At 31.5% G+C, this 23,046-nt stretch overlaps 1 protein-coding gene across 1 annotated transcript in view; it reads left to right on the top strand.

The window, feature by feature from the left end:
* The window catches only part of LOC139841106 (uncharacterized), a 49,651-nt gene that overhangs the window by 160 nt on the left and 26,445 nt on the right, over positions 1-23,046 (top strand). Inside the window, exon 2 of the mRNA XM_071831339.1 lies at positions 38-121. Within this exon, the coding sequence (XP_071687440.1) occupies positions 38-121 (84 nt within the window). The remainder of the gene's footprint in view (positions 1-37; positions 122-23,046) is intronic.

The following is a 23,046-nucleotide window of genomic DNA, read 5'->3' as shown; positions in this document are numbered from 1 at the left end:
GTCATTTTGTGAGTATCAAAAATTACGACTCGAATAGATGACTTATCTGTTGCCGTTGAATTTGATATCAAAGGAACATTCAAATTATGCACCTGAAAGGCCTAAATGGGAGAATCTGAAGGTAATCTTTCAAACATTTTATCTTCTATTAATTTAATTCATAGATTTCTCTATATCATATAGTAATAGGAAGGGTTCTAATTATGAAAACAATGAAATGAAAAATAAATGGTAAAACACTTTTTCCCGCTGATCAAATGAGGGAGTAAAAAGGGAGAAAATATTACGGAGTAATACAACTATACTCAATTAGAAAAACTAAATTGGTACTGTTCATCCAGCGTCCTTGACTTTTCTTTGTATTTCGAATTTTTGACGAATTAAATATTTTACAACGTATTTCAAACATATATGAAGAAGGGGTTATATTTTTCACAATAACTTTTTAACTTTCACAACTCTCCTTCATATATCCTCTTTAACATACGAGTGAGTCATCAAAATCTCCATCAGTAACTCTTTCATCTTCAAATTTTCCCTCTATTCCACCCAAAATCCCAAAACACCACCTCCGACAACCATTTCTGCCCCAACTCTTCCATTCATAACCTCTGTCCACCGCTTCCGGACCACCGTTTCTGCCTCATCACCTCCGGCGCACCACCTCCATTCCCTTTATTCTGGAAGAAAGTCAATAGTAGGCGGTTGAAAAAAAGAATTCCGGCGAGGTCCCGACCAGAGTGCGTGGCAGCGCGTCAACGGTCCGATGCCGGTAAAATTTAGTTCGGGTAAAAGGAGATGTTTAGTAAAAAAGTAAATTAAAAAGTAATATAGCCATTAACAAATAGGGAAGAGGTATTTAATGTAGTGGTTGAGTTTGGGAAATCAAGAGGAATTTGACGAAAAAGCTCACACAAAGCTTTGGAGAAATTTTGACTTTTGTTTACACGGTAAATTTAGCAATTCCCTATATGAAATAGTGGAGCAATAGTCTGTGGTGCTCTTTAATGCCCAGCAGCCCCGAGTTCTCAAATCTTGGGCGCTCGCTGCTATTTAAACCATTTACATTTTTATTTAATCTCTTTCAACTTTTTTTTTATCAATATTCCTTCCACCATTTTACAATGTTTTTTTCACAATTTTTTTTTATTTTCTCTACAAAAGTAATAAAATTATGTCAGTTTTAATTAGTTTAATTATTAAACATGTTTTTGGTATGTTGAGTCGGTATTAGGACCTAAAAAGCACATTAACATTTAAATCTACATATAAAAATCCCACATATTCAATATACACCATATATCTTCAGGTATAAGTTTTATTATTATGGATATATGAAACATTTTTTTTTTTAATTTAAAAGTTGCTCTTTGTATATGCCTAAGATTTTGTTTGCTATTGATTTTTCCCCTTAAATATTTAACTATTGATTTCTCGATAATGTTAAACTCATTAACGTTAAATCATTTCAATGACGAACATATCATTATGTACGAAAAATACTTGCGCATACATTTAGTAGCAATATTCGTTAGAAGCTCTTACATGGTCAACCGCACTTCGACTGCAGCAAAGCGTGGTGACCCCAAAACTTGTTAGATTTAAAAAGGAATGGAGGGGCATGATGGTAATTATTTTATTTATGAGTTAAAAAAGAGGAGTGATATTTGTAAATAATGGCACGATGTCATTTTTGTAATTACTTTTAACATTTTCTAGCGCGGTGGGAATTTTGTAATTACCACCAACTTATGACGGGGTAGTATTTTCTTGTAGGGGTGTATATTAAATGATTTCGATCGAGAAACCGATCAAACTAAATTAATTTGGTTTAAGTGGGTTGGTTTATTTAGTTTTTAGTTCGGTTTATTGGTTTCACCCGAAAATATTTACGGTTTTCAGTTTGAATTTTGTTTGTAAAATTAACATTTGGTTATAAACTGAAAAACCAAAATATACTTTTATTTATGGTATATATATTAAATATTAAATATTTAATTTAATTTAATTATATTTAGAATTGAAGTATAGGTTATCTTTTATTTTTTTTTCTTGTTTGAGTTTAATGTGTTTAATAGTTCGGTCTTTACAATTGAATTTGTTTATTAACTACTCTGTATTATGAATTTTTTATACGTCATGTTTTTATTTTTATGGTACTTAGTACATTGATATAGTTTAGATTGTAAATATGAGTTGTATACTCTCGGGTTGCTTCTCATATTGCATGCTTGGAAGAAAATATTGTATCATTTGTATACTTATAGTTTAAACAATAACATATGTTTGCTTAAAAAAAAAAAAAAAAAAAAAAAAAAAAAAAAAAAAAAAAAACTACATACTTTTTATCTAAAAGTTTTAATTTCGTTTAAGCAAAACCAATCCATGTAAACTGATTTCTTATTTGGTTGGTTTGGTTTGATTTTGTCAAATTTTGTTCGATTATTGGTCCTCAAAAATATTCTTGAAAACCGAATAAACCAAACCAAATAAACCACGTAAACCATAAACTAACCGAACGAACACGCCTATTTTCTTGTATTGGGTGTAGGGATGGCAATGGCCACCCGATCCGGTGGATATCCACCCGATCCACCCACTTCGAGATCGATATGGATGAACCTAAATGGATATGGATACGGATATGGATGAACCTAAATGGATATGGATATGGACATGGATGAAAATTTTCATCAATGGATATATCCATTACCACCCGAAATGAAAGGACCCTTTCATATACATTATAAACGATTCACAATAGTTGATTTCATCGCGAGGTATTTGACCTCTATATGATACATTTTACAAACATTGCATTCGTTTCTAAAAGACAAACTTTCTTTACAACGAAAGTTGACGGCATGCATACTATTTCATAATACATCCAACTATAATTGACTTAATAATAATCTTGATGAATTTCAACGACTCGAATGCAATGTCTTTCAAAATATGCCATGAATGACTCCAAGTAATATCTCTAAAATGAGCAAATGCACAGCGGAAGATTTCTTTAACACCTGAGAATAAACATGCTTTAAAGTGTCAACCAAAAGGTTGGTGAGTTCATTAGTTTATCATAATCATTCATTCCCATTATTTTAATAGACCACAAGAATTTCATTTCCAGTTCTCATAAATATACGTCCTATGCATAGAGACAAAAATCATTCATATGGTGAACACCTGGTAACCGACATTAACAAGATGCATATAAGAATATCCCCTATCATTCCGAGAAATCCTTCGGACATGATAAAAACGAATTCGAAGTACTAAAGCATCCGGTACTTTGGATGGGGTTCGTTAGGCCCAATAGATATATTTTTAGGATTCGCGTCAATTAGTAGATCAGTTTACTAATTCTTAGGTTACCAAGCAAAAAAGGCATATTCGGCCTCGATCATTCACCCATATAATGTAGTTTCAATTACTTGTGTCTATTTCGTAAAACATTTATAAAAATTGCGCATGTATTCTCAGCCCAAAAATATAAAGGGTAAAAAGGCAAATGAAACTCACCATACTGTATTTCGTAGTAAAAATACATATAACGTCATTGAACAAGTGCAAGGTTGGCCTCGGATTCACGAACCTAAATTAATTATATATATTTATGTGGTGGTCAATATTTGTCTAACAAATTAGGTCAAGTCATAGTGTATCACAATCCTAAGGCTCGAGAATAATATGTAAAGGTCAACAAAAGTCAATTTGACTCAAAATAATTTCCAAAATCTATACATGATTAATATATAGTTTAAATATCGTCGTTTTATATTTTTAAATATTTTTAAAAGATTTATTAGAGTAAATAATATAATTCATTTATTAATAAATAAAATTTTATATTAAAATTTATATAATAAAATATACTTATATATATATTAAGTAATAAAATTTATAGAGTTCATTTAATATCATAAAGATAATATGATAGGTATTATTAAATGATTTTATTACACGTAGTAAAATATGTTTGTATCACATATTTATTTGATAAAATAATATCTATAATAATGGTAAGTAAAAGTTATATTATTTTGTAATAATAATTATTATTATTCTATTAATAAAAATATCAATATTTATAATTACTAAAAATGACATTATGATAAAATGATAATTCTAATTATGATAACTTTAATAATTACGATATTTTTTAATATTAACTTTAAAATAATAATTCTATTTAAAATGATAATAATAATGATATTTTATAATAACAATGACATTTCTATTAAAATGATAATTTTTGTTAAAATGATAGTTTTTAAAACTAACGATACTTTTAATAATAATAGTAATGATAAAAATAATAAGAACGATAATTTTATCTAAATCAATATCTTATAATATTTTAATTTCATCATGATACTCATACTCATTATTTCCTAATCGTTTCGTTTAATAGCTTTTAATAGTCTTTTATATCATGTTCATAACAATGATAATAATAGTAATCAAAATAATTAGGTGTTACTAATATTAGTTTTAATTACAATAATACTAATAATGATAATTACTATGATATTATTAACGATAATACTAATAACTATTTTAATGATAATAATTAATAATAATAATAAAAACAATAACAATAACCATTTTTAAATAATGATATATATATTAATAATGATAATGATAATAATAATAATAATAATAATAATAATAATAATAATAATAATAATAATAATAATAATAATAATAATAATAAATAGATAATAATAATAATAATAATAGTACTAATTATAATTTAACGATAATAACGATAGTAATAATAATAAAAATAACAATTTTAAAGATAATTCTTTTTATTGATAATGATAATAGTAATAATAATATAAAACTAGAACGACGATAATAACGACGATAATAATAATCATTTTAATAATAATACAAAAATTCAATTGACTATAACTTCAAATCCGTTCATCGAAACCATTCGATATCTAAATGAAAAGTTCTTAATTTTTCGCTAGCTTTCCAACGACATGCATATCTTATGCCTTATCTCAACTGCATACGTAACTAATTCATGATTCAACATATCCTGTCTAATGGAAATATCAAAAGTACAAGCATGCATAATCCTATATTCTCGAGTACTAGTCAAGGATACACTATTAATATATAAAAATTAAATTATGAGTACTCACGTATCAATATTGAGATTCAATATTGCAGGAAAAGTACGTAGACGCAACGGAGATGATAAACACTAGTTTGACTTACGAGCAATACTCCCGAACCATACCCATAACCTCCATAGCTATAACCCATAATTTCCTTAGCTCTATCCCGCTCGAAAAACAATTTCAAAATCACTCGGACAGCACTCCGTCGTAACATTTTATGTATACTAATAATATCTTGAAATAATACGGAGTAAATATATAAATGTAAATCGATTGAGAGAGTTTAGAGAAAATATTTTCAAGTTTTTATGAAATAATGAAACCTATTGAATTCTATTTATAATAGATTTTTGAATTATTAAAGTGAATTATTAAAGTATGAATTATTAAAGTGAATTATTAAAGTATGAATTATTAAAGTAAATTATTAAAGTATGAATTATTAAAGTAAATTATTAAAGTATGAATTATTAAAGTGAATTATTAAAGTTAAAGTAAAGTAAAAATAAAGTAAATCTAAAGTTTAAGTATAGTAAAAGTATAAAACTATGTACGTATAATACGCGTATAAATATATATAATATTAATTTAAATCGTTATATATACTTAATAAAATAAAATATAAATATCATTATTTTATCATACTGGTTAAGTAATGAGTTGTCAAAAGTGGTTCTAGATATTTATAAATGTTATATACGTTTTAATAATAAAGTTCTTTTTAAACTGAGAACGTTTTTGTACGTTTGAAAATAAATCAAATAAATATGATAATTTTGTTTTACAAAACTAAATATAATTAAGAATTATTTTGTTTAAAGGTTAAAATAATGGAAATCGTTATATCATAAAACGTTTTAAAAAAGTAGAATCATATATATTCATAATATGTTTCAAGTTTTTAAATTACAGTCTGTTGGTGAAGCATGGGATAAAGTCCAAAGGTTAAATAAACGTATAAAATCATCTTAATGAAAAATGTCGAGTTACTTAACTTGTCGATATCCAACATCTAAGTTATTTACACTCCACGTTCTTACTTATAAATCACTTTACCATTTTTCGAATGTTGTCAAAAAGAATATATTTCTTAAATCACAGTGGACCTCAGAACATAGACCCGTAATCATATCACAATGTATCTGATAAATCAGTCATTTGATATTATCTTCTAATTCCGTTGATAACTATTAGAATATATTTTGAAAAAAATACGTTTATATAAAGTATTATACGCCTAATACTTTGTTAATGTTTTTAAGTTATAATATATACACATATACATATATAATCATGTTCGTTCAATTTAATGGTTCGTGAATCGTTGGAACTTGGTCGAGGTTTAAATAAATGTATGGACACAGTTTAAAATTCTTGAGATTCAACTTAACAAACTTTGCTTATCGTGTCAGAATAATATAAAGATAAAGTTTTAATTTGGTTGGAAATTTCCGGGTTGTCACAGTACCTACCCGTTAAAGAAATTTCGTCCTGAAATTTGAATGGGATGGTCATGGCTGACAATAAGTATGTTTTCATGACGTACACGAGTTGAAAATTAGAGTTTTATTATCATCAAGTAATATAGATAAAGCAATTTGATTTTTGTGAAGAGTATGAGTGAAGTTATCACAAAAGAATGAAATGAGTAAATGCACGTTCTTTTTAACCAATGACATAGTCACGGTTGATTTCCGGAATTCAAGGAATTTAGAGAAAATCTTCGTAATAAGATTTGGTTCTTTGGTAATTAAGGAAGTTAGGATCCGCTTGATTAAATGCGATAATCTGTTTTGATTGCTCTGTCGGATATTTTACTATATATACACCCCCTTCGTTTCCTTATTTCCACAACTCACACCTTTTATTCTTTCTCCCTTAATTCATACTTTATAGCATTCGCTAATATGCTCCATCCTATTCTGATTCTTGATATACTTCTAACTTTTATATCTGTCATTCTTCTTTTTCATCTGCCGCCGGAAGAATCTATTTACTTCTACTATACTCTTGGTTTTATAGTGTTTTTAGTTCTCCCGTATCTTTATATTGCTATATGCATCGATATATATGGTTTGTAATTTCTGGGTTGTTGTTAGGTTTTATATCTTCCCTTATATTTCAATGTCCTTGCTTCTGTCTTCTATAATTATTATCATCTCCAATTAATGCTCTCTTTTATTTGCTGCGATTTATATCCAAATTTCTGTTTCGGAGTTTTGTCCTTTTGTTTCTTCTTCTTGTGAGTAAGTACCGCTTATAATGGTCCATAATTCGCAGATAAAAATTTCGGAATAAACATTGTTAATGTTCTAAGAAGGAAATCGTAATGGCATGATCTTGATTTGTCAAATTATCAGAATACCTCGGAAAATATCGAATCATCAAGAAAATATTTTCTTGATATTTTTAGAGATTAAGTAGAATACATGAGTCGTATAACATGGCACATGATGATGTTATGATCTGTGAATCATCATGTTCCATTTAAAAACTCAGCATGACTTACTGTAATATAATCACGTTGATCAAGTGTCATTATATTATACTAACTCATGCTTCAGCTCCCAACACAACTTCAAAAGTATTCCTATTTTAAACTCGAATGTTTTAGAATTTAGAAACAAAAATAGTTTGTTTTATGATGTAATACAGATAGCGCGAAGAGGTAAATAATTTTAGATAAGAATAATTATGAAAATATCTTCAGAAATATGGAGGATATTTATAATGAAAGATACGATGATATCTTATAATTTCTAATATCAGAGGATGATGAAGAATATTGTCTGCAGGGGTTTAGAGTCAGGAGCAAGGTATTCGTTAATGACATCAGCAGGTACTGAATCATTTGGATTCTTTAAAGTCAGGTTCAGTCTTTGTGATTCGTCCACAGCCTCCTTCATACTTTGCTCAATCCGGTTTCCAGTTCCAAGACTTCTCTTTTTCTGCGCTTTGCCAGCACACTTATTTATTATCATCAAACTTTTACTGTTAAATTCGTTTATAGTTTTTGCTGCTTCATCAACATTTTTTCCATTTTCGGAGAACCAATTCGTAGTTCGGAGTGTTTTTCAGAAACTTCACATTCAAATTAAGTCCAGAAGATAGACGTTATATATACACATATAACTGTTGGTGTAGACATACTGCGTGATTTTAAAATACTGATTGCTAATTCCCGATGATTCGTATGGCAATTCTCGTTACAAGATGCGAATGATTAAATGATGGGGTTTCGGTAAATATAATGATTCTTCGGAAGGTCAAAGATCAGTGAAGTTGTGAATAAGTTTATTGCTAATGTGGTGGAACATGAAAGGTTCTCTGGTAACAAAAGGGTAATCATATATATCAAGATTATGATAAGACTACTCCGAATGAAAAATAGAAGTTGTCTTGCTGGAGCTGTGATAGAATTTGCTACTTTGAAAAGGAATTGCAAAATTATTTTTGCTAATAAATGCCAAATGATCTGACACAGATATGTGTTGAATTATGACTTTGGTTTCGAGAGCTTTTTAAGTACATAACTGTGGGTAATATGTGGTTGGATCATCATCTTGATTGCTCATTATTTGAAATGTCTTCAGAAATTTTTCGAAGGGCTTGAACAAAGATTATAATCGTTAATATACATTTAATGTTCTAACACAGTTTTGAAGTCAAAGTATAGCTCTGAAAGATGTAGGAATCTAAAAGTGATGGTACCGGTTATATCTCGAATTGAATTCTGAGGTTTCAAAATCAGAATATGTAATTGAGTTTGAATGAGTATGGTTGTTTTGATTTCTATGAAAGAATGTATATTATTGTGAAAGTAGGAAGTATAGTTGATAATTTGCTTAATCAGATTCGAAGAATGTAACATATTAATTGTGAATTTATATATCTATCAGGTATTACCTACCCGTTAAAAAAAAAATTTCACAATTAATATTTTGTACAAAAGAATTTTTATTACAGTCTTTATGAAAATATATATGTATATATTCTCTTCAGATGTAACATAGATTTTAATGAGTTAATACTAAATTATACTCATTCGATATACGGTTGGAACTAGAATTGAATAATCCCTTAAAGGCTTTAGAGATTACATAAGTATTTCTTCAATAATATTGAAATTATGAATCAATACTTCATTATTTGTTGAGGCGTGATGTTGGTTTTCGTTAAATTCTTGTGAACTTCGCAAAGTACGAATGATGTTATCTGAAAAGTTTCGGGTACATCGATGATGAAAGTGTAAAATCAAATATATACTTGATTTATTATGAATTGGAATTTGTTGAATTGAGACAGAGATTGTAGTTAACGATGGTTAAGTTGCGGTGAAGGACGTACATTATTGCATATTTGTAATATGAATTAACCGAGTAGTTAATATTCACACACAATAGCTTAGCACGGAATGATTTATTTTTATTTCAATATATATATATATATATATATATATATATATATATATATATATATATATATATATATATATATATATATATATATATATATATATATATATATATATGTATATATATATATATAAAATATACATATAATTTCTTCAGAGGGAATGAGTTAATTCTTCATAAATCGTTGATAAAATATACGCGTTATTGATTCGTAATGATGTCCACAGTGATTCTTGAACTGACGGAGTTTGTGATGTTATAGGTGTTGCTGATTCTGATGCTGACTGCACTGACGATGCTGGTGACGCTGACGGTACTGTTGATGCTGTTGGTAAAACAAGTTTAGCTTGTTAACCACACACCATTTTTGTCAGGGTTTCTACTCTTCCTTCTATCATTTTGGTTTTCTTAACTGATTTATGATTAGGGCTAGATTAGATAATCTCTAAGACTTTAGAGATTACATAAGGAATGTTTCTCCAATGAAGTTATGAATTAATACTTCGTCAGTTATTGTTGTTGGTACTCCTTGGTATCTATGGTGCGTATGACGTTGATGCTCGTGGGACAGATTGTGAAGTTGAGGTTTACGACGCGGTTGTGGTTGGAGGTGGTAATGGTACTGTTGGCGTTGATGATGGTGGTACTGGTTATGATGCTGGTGCTATTGCTGGTGTTTGTAATCTTTGCACCATATTCTCCAAAGCCACTACCCGAGCGCGAAGCTCGTTGACTTCTTCTATTACACCGGGGTGATTGTCGGTTCGGACGAGCGAATAAATAAAATCTAGAATTTGATGTAGTATATAATCATGATGAGATACTCTGGAAATGAGAGAGAAAATGGTGTTTCGGATTGGTTCGCCGGTAAGTGCTTCAGGTTCTTCGTCAAGAGGGTAATGATGTAGTGGCCCGAACTTTTCCATGTTTATATATATATTAAATGAAATTGTTATTTACATGATTAAGTGTTTCCAACATGTTAAGCAATCAAACTTGTTAAGACTTGATTAATCGAAATAGGTTTCATATAGACAATTGACCACCCAAGTTGACCGGTGATTCACGAACGTTAAAACTTGTAAAAACTATACGATGATATATATATATATATATATATATATATATATATATATATATATATATATATATATATATATATATATATATATATATATAGTTAACATGATTTTATTATAAGTATGTATCTCATTAGGTATTTTAACAATGAGTTATATACATAAAAATGAGACTATTAATTTAAGAAACTCGAAAACGATATATATTATCGTTATAACGTCTTACTAGGTACATATGAATCATATTAAGATATTGATACACTTGGTTAATTATGTTAAATGATAATTAAATATATTATTAAGTGTATTAACAATGAAATACATATGTAAAAATAAGACTACTAACTTAATGATTTCAAAACGAGACATATATGTAATGATTATCGTTGTAACGACATTTAACTGTATATATATTATACTAAGATATATTATATATCATAACATCATGATAATATAACAATTTAACATCTCATTTGTTATAATAAACAATGGGTTAACAACATTCAACAAGATCGTTAACCTAAAGGTTTCAAAACAACATTTACATGTAACGACTAACGATGACTTAACGACTCAGTTAAAATGTATATACATGTAGTGTTTTAATATGTATTCATACACTTTTGAAAGACTTCAAGACACTTATAAAAATACTTCTACTTAACAAAAATGCTTACAATTACATCCTCGTTCAGTTTCATCAACAATTCTACTCGTATGCACCCGTATTCGTACTCGTACAATACACAGCTTTTAGATGTATGTACTATTGGTATATACACTCCAATGATCAGCTCTTAGCAGCCCATGTGAGTCACCTAACACATATAGGAACCATCATTTAGCAACTAGCATTAAATATCTCATAAAATTACAAAAATATGAGTAATCATTCATGACTTATTTACATGAAAACAAAATTACATATCCTTTATATCTAATCCATACACCAACGACTAAAAACACCTACAAACACTTTCATTCTTCAATTTTCTTCATCTAATTGATCTCTCTCAAGTTCTATCTTCAAGTTCTAAGTGTTCTTCATAAATTCCAAAAGTTCTAGTTTCATAAAATCAAGAATACTTCCAAGATTGCAAGTTTACTTCCAAGTTTTCTAAATCCATTCCAAGTAATCATCCAAGATCAAGAAACCTTTGTTACTTATAGTAGGTTATCTTTCTAATACAAGGTAATAATCATATTCAAACTTTAATTCAATTTCTATAACTACAACAATCTTATTTCGAGTGGAAATCTTACTTGAAATTGTTTTCGTGTCATGATTCTGCTTCAAGAACTTTCAAGCCATCCAAGGATCCTTTGAATCTAGATCTATTTTTTTCATTTCCTGTAGGTTTATCCAAGGAACTTGAGGTAGTAATGATGTTCATAACATCATTCGATTCATACATATAAAGCTATCTTATTCGAAGGTTTAAACTTGTAATCACTAGAACATAGTTTAGTTAATTCTAAATTTGTTCGCAAATAAAAGTTAATCCTTCTAACTTGACTTTTAAAATCAACTAAACACATGTTCTATATCTATATGATATGCTAACTTAATGATTTAAAACCTGGAAACACGAAAAACACCGTAAAACCGGATTTACGCCGTCGTAGTAACACCGCGGGCTGTTTTGGGTTAGTTAATTAAAAACTATGATAAACTTTGATTTAAAAGTTGTTATTCTGGGAAAATTATTTTTATTATGAACATGAAACTATATCCAAAAATTATGGTTAAACTCAAAGTGGAAGTATGTTTTCTAAAATGGTCATCTAGACGTCGTTCTTTCGACTGAAATGACTACCTTTACAAAAACGACTTGTAACTTATTTTTCCGACTATAAACCTATACTTTTTCTATTTAGATTCATAAAATAGAGTTTAATATGAAACCATATCAATTTGATTCACTCAAAACGGATTTAAAATGAAGAAGTTATGGGTAAAACAAGATTGGATAATTTTTCTCATTTTAGCTACGTGAAAATTGGTAACAAATCTATTCCAACCATAACTTAATCAACTTGTATTGTATATTATGTAATCTTGAGATACCATAGACACGTATACAATGTTTCGACCTATCATGTCGACACATCTATATATATTTCGGAACAACCATAGACACTCTATATATGAATGTTGGAGTTAGCTATACAGGGTTGAGGTTGATTCCAAAATATATATAGTTTGAGTTGTGATCAATACTGAGATATGTATACACTGGGTCGTGGATTGATTCAAGATAATATTTATCGATTTATTTCTGTACATCTAACTGTGAACAACTAGTTGTAGGTTACTAACGAGGACAGCTGACTTAATAAACTTAAAACATCAAAATATATTAAAAGTGTTGTAAATATATTTTGAACATACTTTGATATATATGTATATATTGTTATAGGTTCGTGAATCAACCAGTGGCCAAGTCTTACTTTCCGACGAAGTAAAAATCTGTGAAAGTGAGTTATAGTCCCACTTTTAAAATATAATATTTTTGGGATGAGAATACATGCAGGTTTTATAAATGATTTACAAAATAGACACAAGTACGTGAAACTACATTCTATGGTTGAATTATCGAAATCGAATATGCCCCTTTTTATTAAGTCTGGTAATCTAAGAATTAGGGAACAGACACCCTAATTGACGCGAATCCTAAAGATAGATCTATTGGGCCTAACAAACCCCATCCAAAGTACTGGATGCTTTAGTACTTCGAAATTTATATCATATCCGAAGGGTGTCCCGGAATGATGGGGATATTCTTATATATGCATCTTGTTAATGTCGGTTACCAGGTGTTCACCATATCAATGATTTTTATCTCTATGTATGGGATGTGTATTGAAATATGAAATCTTGTGGTCTATTGTTACGATTTGATATATATAGGTTAAACCTATAACTCACCAACATTTTTGTTGACGTTTAAAGCATGTTTATTCTCAGGTGAATACTAAGAGCTTCCGCTGTCGCATACTAAAATAAGGACAAGATTTGGAGTCCATGTTTGTATGATATTGTGTAAAAACTGCATTCAAAAAACTGCTTTCGATGTAACATATTTGTATTGTAAACCATTATGTAATGGTCGTGTGTAAACAGGATATTTTAGATTATCATTATTTGATAATCTACGTAAAGCTTTTTAAACCTTTATTTATGAAATAAAGGTTATGGTTTGTTTTAAAAATGAATGCAGTCTTTGAAAAACGTCTCATATAGAGGTCAAAACCTCGCAACGAAATCAATTAATATGGAACGTTTTTAATCAATAAGAACGGGACATTTCAGTTGGTATCAGAGCGTTGGTCTTAGAGAACCAGAAAATTTGTATTAGTGTGTCTTATCGAGTTTGTTAGGATGCATTAGTGAGTCTGGACTTCGACCTTGTTTTCTTTAAAAATGATTGCTTAACATTTTTGTTGGAAACTATATATTATTAACATGTATATATTATGTGATATATTATTCTCTTAACATGTTTGATATTGTGTGATAGATGTCTACCTCTAGCACAAATCCCATTGACTCACCTAATAATAACGAAGAGTCGAATATATATTGGACTGATTCACAAGTTCCCGAAGAAGAACCAGAAGAAGAATCAGAACCGGAAGAAGAATCAGAACCGGAAGAGGAGGAACCGGAGGAGGAAATAGAACCGGTGGGGGAAATAATAAAACGGTTAAGTAAAAGAAAATCCTCAACCAACCGACCAAGGTTAATTATGGTCAATGGTGTTTCCGCCAAGGAAGCAAAATATTGGGAGGATTACCAATTCTCCGATGAATCGGATTTCGACGAGAATTCCGATGATGTTATAGAAATTACCCCAACTGAATTTAAAAAGGCAAAAGAAAATAATAAGGGAAAGGGCATAAAAATAGAGAAATCTAATTCCAACCCCGATGAACTTTATATGTATCGTCAACCCCCGAAGCCCTTAAGTTGTAACAATGACCCGGGAACCTCTAAACCACCAGGTTTTTCTAAACCGTTGTGGAAAACGACAGCTCGTATTAGGGGAACATCATATATCCCTAGAAACTTGGCAAAACGAACCAAAACCGAAGAAGAAGAAACGAGCGAGTCGGAATAAGATAGTTGTATTCGTGTGGTGTAATATATGTAATATAGTGTGCTTATGCTTTATGATATATGTAAAAATTGCTTGTATTAATAAGTATTTTTTTTTATGAATCTAACTCTTGTCTATTTTACAGTATAAAAACACAAAATGGATAGACAACCCAATATTTTAAGAGACCTACCCGGAGACATGATTGATGAAATCTTGTCTAGAGTCGGTCAGAATTCTTCGGCACAACTATTTACAGCGAAATCAGTTTGTAAGACATTCGAAGAACGTTCCAAGAATGTCTTGGTTTATAAGAGAGTTTCGTTTGAAAGATGGGGGATATCACATTGGAAAACCCATAAGTTACGATGTGTTTACTTTGACGCATATATTGCGGGGAACCCAAATGCTATTTTACGCAACGGGTTAAGAAATTATTTTGACTCAATGTATCCGAATATAGGACTTCATGATTTAGAAAAAGCGACTAACATGCAACATAAAGAAGCATGCTATGCTTACGGGTTAGTAATGTTCGCTTCTCACCAAAGTGAGAAAAATAACATCGGGCTACAACTATTAAACAAAACGTTCCCACAAGTGACGGAGTCGGTAATTGGGGTAAGAAATGAGGTTTTTAGGTTATTACGAGACTGTTGGTCATTACGTAACCCTCGTCCCTTTGACGACGTTACAACACGCTGTCTTATCAACGGCCATAACGATTATGTTCCACAAGACCAAGGATGGGAAGTAGTCCTTGTAAAACCAGAATGCATGACTTGTTTCTGGACGTATGAATTACGTGTCTTTATTGCCTTTGCTGAACGACTTGTGTACTAGCTAGAATTATCTTCACAATTATCTTGTATCAAAGTTATTGTGTGCTATATTTCATGCTTTATGTAAAATAAGCGGTATTGTAAGTTTGTAAAATATTGTATAAAAGTTTGAACGCGAAATATTATTATAATCAGTTTTTCATATAGAATTGTAGTAGTTGAATTGTATATTAGCTACTAAGTATGAACTTAACGGGTAGGTACTACCCGAATTTAAACTTATAAAACGCTAATATGAAGAAAAAGCTTTTATAAATGAGTTCATATTATGCTACGAAATACTATTAACTACTCTTAATATTCTGTATGATTAACTTGTTTCATTTGACTATTTTGAAGGAAATGGCACCGACTACTCGACACACCGTGAATATGAATGAAGAGTAATTCCGTACTTTTCTAGCTTCAAACATAGCCGCAGTACAGGCTGCGCTACATACCAACAATAACCTTGGATCTAGCAGTACAGAAAATCGTGTAGGATGCACCTACAAAGAATTCACTGCCTACAAACCTTTGAAATTTGATGGAACCGAAGGACCGATCGGATTGAAACGGTGGACCGAGAAGGTCGAATCGGTGTTTACCATAAGTAAGTGTACTGAAGAGGACAAAGTGAAGTACGCTACGCATACCTTCACAGGTTCTGCGTTAACATGGTGGAATACCTATCTAGAGCAAGTGGGACAAGATGATGCGTACGCACTACCGTGGTTAGTATTCAAGCACTTGATGAACGAGAAGTACCGTCCCAGAACCGAGGTCAATAAGCTCAAGACAGAACTTAGAGGGTTACGAACCCAAGGATTTGATATTACCACATACGAAAGACGATTCACAGAATTGTGCCTATTGTGTCCTGGAGCGTTCGAAGATGAGGAAGAGAAGATCGAAGCGTTTGTGAAAGGATTACCGGAAAGAATCCAAGAAGATATAAGTTCACACGAGCCCGCCTCCATACAACAGGCATGTAGAATGGCTCACAAAGTAGTGAACCAGATTGAGGAAAGAATTAAAGAACAGACGGCTGAAGAGGCCAATGTGAAGCAAGTCAAAAGAAAGTGGGAGGAAAAAGGTGATAAGAATCACCAATACAACAACAACAGCAATTACAATAATAATCGCAACAATTATCCCAACAATCGTAACCTCATTCGCAACTACAACAAAAGGCCCAACAACAACAACAACAACTACAACAATCATCCCAACAACAATAACAACCGCAACAACAATAACAATCAGAAGCAGCTATGCCAAAGGTGTGAAAAGTATCACTCGGGGTTCTGCACCAAATTTTGCAACAAGTGTAAAAGAAATGGTCATAGCGCGGCGAAGTGTGAGGTCTACGGACCAGGGGTTAATAGAACGAAAGGAACAAATGGTGTCAGAACGAGTAATGGCGGAGCAAGTAGTGTCGGAGCAAGTTATGCCAATGTAGTTTGTTATAAATGTGGAAAACCGGGCCACATTATTAGAAATTGCCCGAACCAGGAGAACACGAATGGACAATGCCGCGGAAGAGTTTTCAATATTAATGCGGCAGAGGCACAGGAAGACCCGGAGCTTGTTACGGGTACGTTTCTTATTGACAATAAATCTGCTTACGTTTTATTTGATTCGGGTGCGGATAGAAGCTATATGAGTAGAGATTTTTGTGCTAAATTAAGTTGTCCATTGACGCCGTTGGATAGTAAATTTTTACTCGAATTAGCAAACAGTAAATTAATTTCAGCAGATAATATATGCCGGAATCGAGAAATTAAACTGGGTAGCGAAATATTTAAGATTGATTTGATACCAGTAGAGTTAGGGAGTTTTGATGTAATAGTTGGCATGGACTGGCTGAAGAAGGTGAAAGCAGAGATCGTATGTTATAAAAATGCAATTCGCATTGTACGAGAAGAAGGAGAACCCTTAATGGTGTACGGAGAAAAGGGCAACATGAAGCTACATCTTATTAGTAATTTAAAGGCACAAAAACTAATAAGAAAAGGTTGCTATGCTGTTCTAGCACACATCGAGAAAGTACAAACTGAAGAAAAGAGCATCAATGATGTTCCCGTCGCAAAAGAATTTCCCGATGTATTTCCGGAAGAATTACTGGGACTACCTCCACATCGATCTGTTAAATTTCAAATAGATCTTGTACCAGGAGCTGCACCAATAGCTCGTGCTCCTTATAGACTCGCACCCAGCGAGATGAAAGAACTGCAAAGCCAACTGCAAGAACTATTAGAACGTGGTTTCATTTGACCAAGCACATCACCATGGGGAGCTCCTGTTTTGTTTGTCAAGAAGAAGGATGGTACATTTAGGTTGTGTATTGACTACAGAGAGTTGAACAAACTTACCATCAAAAACCGTTATCCACTGCCGAGAATTGACGAATTATTTGATCAACTACAAGGCTCGTCGGTTTATTCGAAGATCGAATTACGTTCTGGATATCATCAAATGCGAGTAAAGGAGGATGATATTCCAAAAACTGCTTTTAGGACGCGTTATGGTCATTACGAGTTTATGGTTATGCCGTTTGGATTGACTAACGCACCAGCTGTGTTCATGGACCTTATGAACCGAGTGTGTGGGCCATATCTTAACAAGTTTTTCATTGTTTTCATCAATGACATACTTATTTACTCAAAGAATGATCAAGAGCACGAAGAATATTTGAGAAAAGTGCTAGAAGTATTGAGGAAAGAAAAACTGTACGCTAAGTTTTCAAAGTGTGCATTTTGGTTGGAAGAAGTTCAATTCCTCGGTCACATAGTGAACAAAGAAGGTATCCAGGTGGACCCGACAAAGATCGAAACCGTTAAAAAGTGGGAAACCCCAAAAACTCCGAAGCATATACGTTAATTTTTAGGATTGGCTGGTTACTACAGAAGATTCATCCAAGATTTCTCCAAAATAGCAAAACCCTTGACTGCATTAATGCATAAAGGGAAGAAATTTGAATGGAAGGATGAACAAGAGAAGACGTTTCAATTATTGAAGAAAAAGCTAACTACGACACCTATATTGTCATTGCCTGAAGGGAATGATGATTTTGTGATTTATTGTGACGCATCAAAGCAAGGTCTCGGTTGTGTATTAATGCAACGGACGAAGGTGATTGCTTATGCGTCTAGACAATTGAAGATTCAAGAGCAAAATTATACGACGCATGATTTGGAATTAGGCGCGGTTGTTTTTGCATTAAAGACTTGGAGACACTACTTATATGGGGTCAAAAGTATTATATATACCGACCACAAAAGTCTTCAACACATATTTAATCAGAAACAACTGAATATGAGGCAGTGTAGGTGGATTGAATTGTTGAATGATTACGACTTTGAGATTCGTTACCACCCGGGGAAGGCAAATGTGGTAGCTGACGCCTTGAGCTGAAAGGACAGAGAACCCATTCGAGTAAAATCTATGAATATAATGATTCACACTAACCTTACTACTCAAATAGAGGAGGCGCAACAAGGAGTTTTAAAAGAGGGAAATTTAAAGGATGAAATACCCAAAGGATCGAAGAAGCATCTTAATATTCGGAAAGATGGAACCCGGTATAGCGCTGAAAGAATTTGGGTACCAAAATTTGGAGATATGAGAGAAATGGTACTTAGAGAAGCTCATAAAACCAGATACTCAATACATCCTGGAACGGGAAAGATATACAAGGATCTTAAGAAACATTTTTGGTGGCCAGGTATGAAAGCCGATATTGCTAAATATGTAGGAGAATGTTTGACGTGTTCTAAGGTCAAAGCTGAACATCAGAAACCATCAGGTCTACTACAACAACCTGAAATCCCGAAATGGAAATGGGAAAACATTACCATGGATTTCATTACTAAATTGCCAAGGACTGCAAGTGGTTATGATACTATTTGGGTAATAGTTGATCGTCTCACCAAGTCAGCACACTTCCTCCCAATAAGAGAAGATGACAAGATGGAGAAGTTAGCACGACTGTATTTGAAGGAAGTCGTCTCCAGACATGGAATACCAATCTCTATTATCTCTGATAGGGATGGCAGATTTATTTCAAGATTCTGGCAGACATTACAGCAAGCATTGGGAACTCGTCTAGACATGAGTACTGCCTATCATCCACAAACTGATGGGCAGAGCGAAAGGACGATACAAACGCTTGAATACATGCTACGAGCTTGTGTTATTGATTTCGGAAACAGTTGGGATCGACATCTACTGTTAGCAGAATTTTCCTACAACAACAGCTACCATTCAAGCATTGAGATGGCGCCGTTTGAAGCACTTTATGGTAGAAAGTGCAGGTCTCCGATTTGTTGGAGTGAAGTGGGGGATAGATAGATTACGGGTCCGGAGATAATACAAGAAACTACCGAGAAAATCATCCAAATTCAACAAAGATTGAAAACCGTCCAGAGTCGACAAAAGAGCTACGCGGACAGTAAAAGAAAAGATATAGAGTTTGAAATTGGAGAAATGGTCATGCTTAAGGTTTCACCTTGGAAAGGCGTTGTTCAATTTGGTAAACGGGGGAAACTAAATCCAAGGTACATTGGACCATTCAAGATTATAGATCGCGTCGGACCAGTAGCTTACCAACTGGAGCTACCTCAACAACTCGCGGCTGTACATAACACTTTCCACATCTCAAATTTGAAGAAATATTTTGCTAAAGAAGATCTCACTATTCCATTGGACGAAATCCAAATCAATGAAAAACTTCAATTCATTGAAGAATCCGTCGAAATAATGGATCGGGAGGTTAAGAGACTTAAACAAAACAAGATACCGATTGTTAAGGTTTGATGGAATGCTCGTAGAGGACCCGAGTTCACCTGGGAGCGTGAATATTAGATGAAGAAGAAATACCCGCATTTATTTCCAGAAGATACGTCAACAACTCCAACTGCTTAAAATTTCGGGACGAAATTTATTTAACGGGTAGGTACTGTAGTGACCCGAACTTTTCCATGTTTATATATACATTAAATGAAATTGTTATTTACATGATTAAGTGTTTTCAACATGTTAAGCAATCAAACTTGTTAAGACTTGATTAATTGAAATAGGTTTCATATAGACAATTGACCACCCAAGTTGACCGGTGATTCACGAACGTTAAAACTTGTAAAAACTATACGATGACATACATATGGTTATATATATAGTTAACATGATTTTATTATAAGTATGTATCTCATTAGGTATTTTAACAATGAGTTATATACATAAAAATGAGACTATTAATTTAAGAAACTCGAAAACGATATATATAACGATTATCGTTATAACAACGTCTTACTAGGTACATATGAATCATATTAAGATATTGATACACTTGGTTAATTATGTTAAATGATAAGTAAATATATTATTAAGTGTATTAACAATGAAATACATATGTAAAAATAAGACTACTAACTTAATGATTTCGAAACGAGACATATATGTAACGATTATCGTTGTAACGACATTTAACTGTATATATATCATACTAAGATATATTATATATCATAATATCATGATAATATAACAATTTAACATCTCATTTGTTATAATAAACAATGGGTTAACAACATTCAACAAGATCGTTAACCTAAAGGTTTCAAAACAACATTTACATGTAACGACTAACGATGACTTAACGACTCAGTTAAAATGTATATACATGTAGTGTTTTAATATGTATTCATACACTTTTGAAAGACTTCAAGACACTTATCAAAATACTTCTACTTAACAAAAATGCTTACAATTACATCCTCGTTCAGTTTCATCAACAATTCTACTCGTATGCACCCGTATTCGTACTCGTACAATACATAGCTTTTAGATGTACGTACTATTGGTATATACACTCCAATGATCGGATCTTAGCAGCCCATGTGAGTCACCTAACACATGTGGGAACCATCATTTGGCAACTAGCATGAAATATCTCATAAAATTACAAAAATATGAGTAATCATTCATGACTTATTTACATGAAAACAAAATTACATATCCTTTATATCTAATCCATACACCAACAACCAAAAACACCTACAAACACTTTCATTCTTCAATTTTCTTCATCTAATTGATCTCTCTCAAGTTCTATCTTCAAGTTCTAAGTGTTCTTCATAAATTCCAAAAGTTCTAGTTTCATAAAATCAAGAATACTTCCAAGATTGCAAGTTTACTTCCAAGTTTTCTAAATCCATTCCAAGTAATCATCCAAGATCAAGAAACTTTTGTTACTTACAATAGGTTATCTTTCTAATACAAGGTAATAATCATATTCAAACTTTAATTCAATTTCTATAACTATAACAATCTTATTTCGAGTGGAAATCTTACTTGAAATTATTTTAGTGTCATGATTCTGCTTCAAGAACTTTCAAGCCATCCAAGGATCCTTTGAAGCTAGATCTATTTTTTTTTATTTCCAGTAGGTTTATCCAAGGAACTTGAGGTAGTAATGATGTTCATAACATCATTCGATTCATACATATAAAGCTATCTTATTCGAAGGTTTAAACTTGTAATCACTAGAACATAGTTTAGTTAATTCTAAACTTGTTCGCAAATAAAAGTTAATCCTTCTAACTTGACTTTTAAAATCAACTAAACACATGTTCTATATCTATATGATATGCTAACTTAATGATTTAAAACTTGAAAACACGAAAAACACTGTAAAACCGGATTTACGCCGTCGTAGTAACACCGCGGGCTGTTTTAGGTTAGTTAATTAAAAACTATGATAAACTTTGATTTAAAAGTTGTTATTCTGGGAAAATGATTTTTATTATGAACATGAAACTATATCCAAAAATTATGGTTAAACTCAAAGTGGAAGCATGTTTTCTAAAATGGTCATCTAGACGTCGTTCTTTCGACTGAAATGACTACCTTTACAAAAACGACTTCTAACTTATTTTTCCGACTATAAACCTATACTTTTTCTGTTTAGATTCATAAAATAGAGTTCAATATGAAATATTCACTCAAAACGGATTTAAAATGAAGAAGTTATGGGTAAAACAAGATTGGATAATTTTTCTCATTTTAGCTACGTGAAAATTGGTAACAAATCTATTCCAACCATAACTTAATCAACTTGTATTGTATATTATGTAATCTTGAGATACCATAGACACGTATACAATGTTTCGACCTATCATGTCGACACATCTATATATATTTCGGAACAACCATAGACACTATATATATGAATGTTGGAGTTAGCTATACAGGGTTGAGGTTGATTCCAAAATATATATAGTTTGAGTTGTGATCAATACTGAGATACGTATACACTGGGTCGTGGATTGATTCAAGATAATATTTATCGATTTATTTCTGTACATCTAACTGTGGACAACTAGTTGTAGGTTACTAACGAGGACAGCTGACTTAATAAACTTAAAACATCAAAATATATTAAAAGTGTTGTAAATATATTTTGAACATACTTTGATATATATGTATATATT

This window comes from Rutidosis leptorrhynchoides, chromosome 4 (genome assembly GCF_046630445.1).
Source record: "Rutidosis leptorrhynchoides isolate AG116_Rl617_1_P2 chromosome 4, CSIRO_AGI_Rlap_v1, whole genome shotgun sequence".
Taxonomy (NCBI): domain Eukaryota; kingdom Viridiplantae; phylum Streptophyta; class Magnoliopsida; order Asterales; family Asteraceae; genus Rutidosis; species Rutidosis leptorrhynchoides.
Note: the sequence above shows the minus strand (reverse complement) of the source record. Positions and strands in the feature narration are given on the sequence as shown.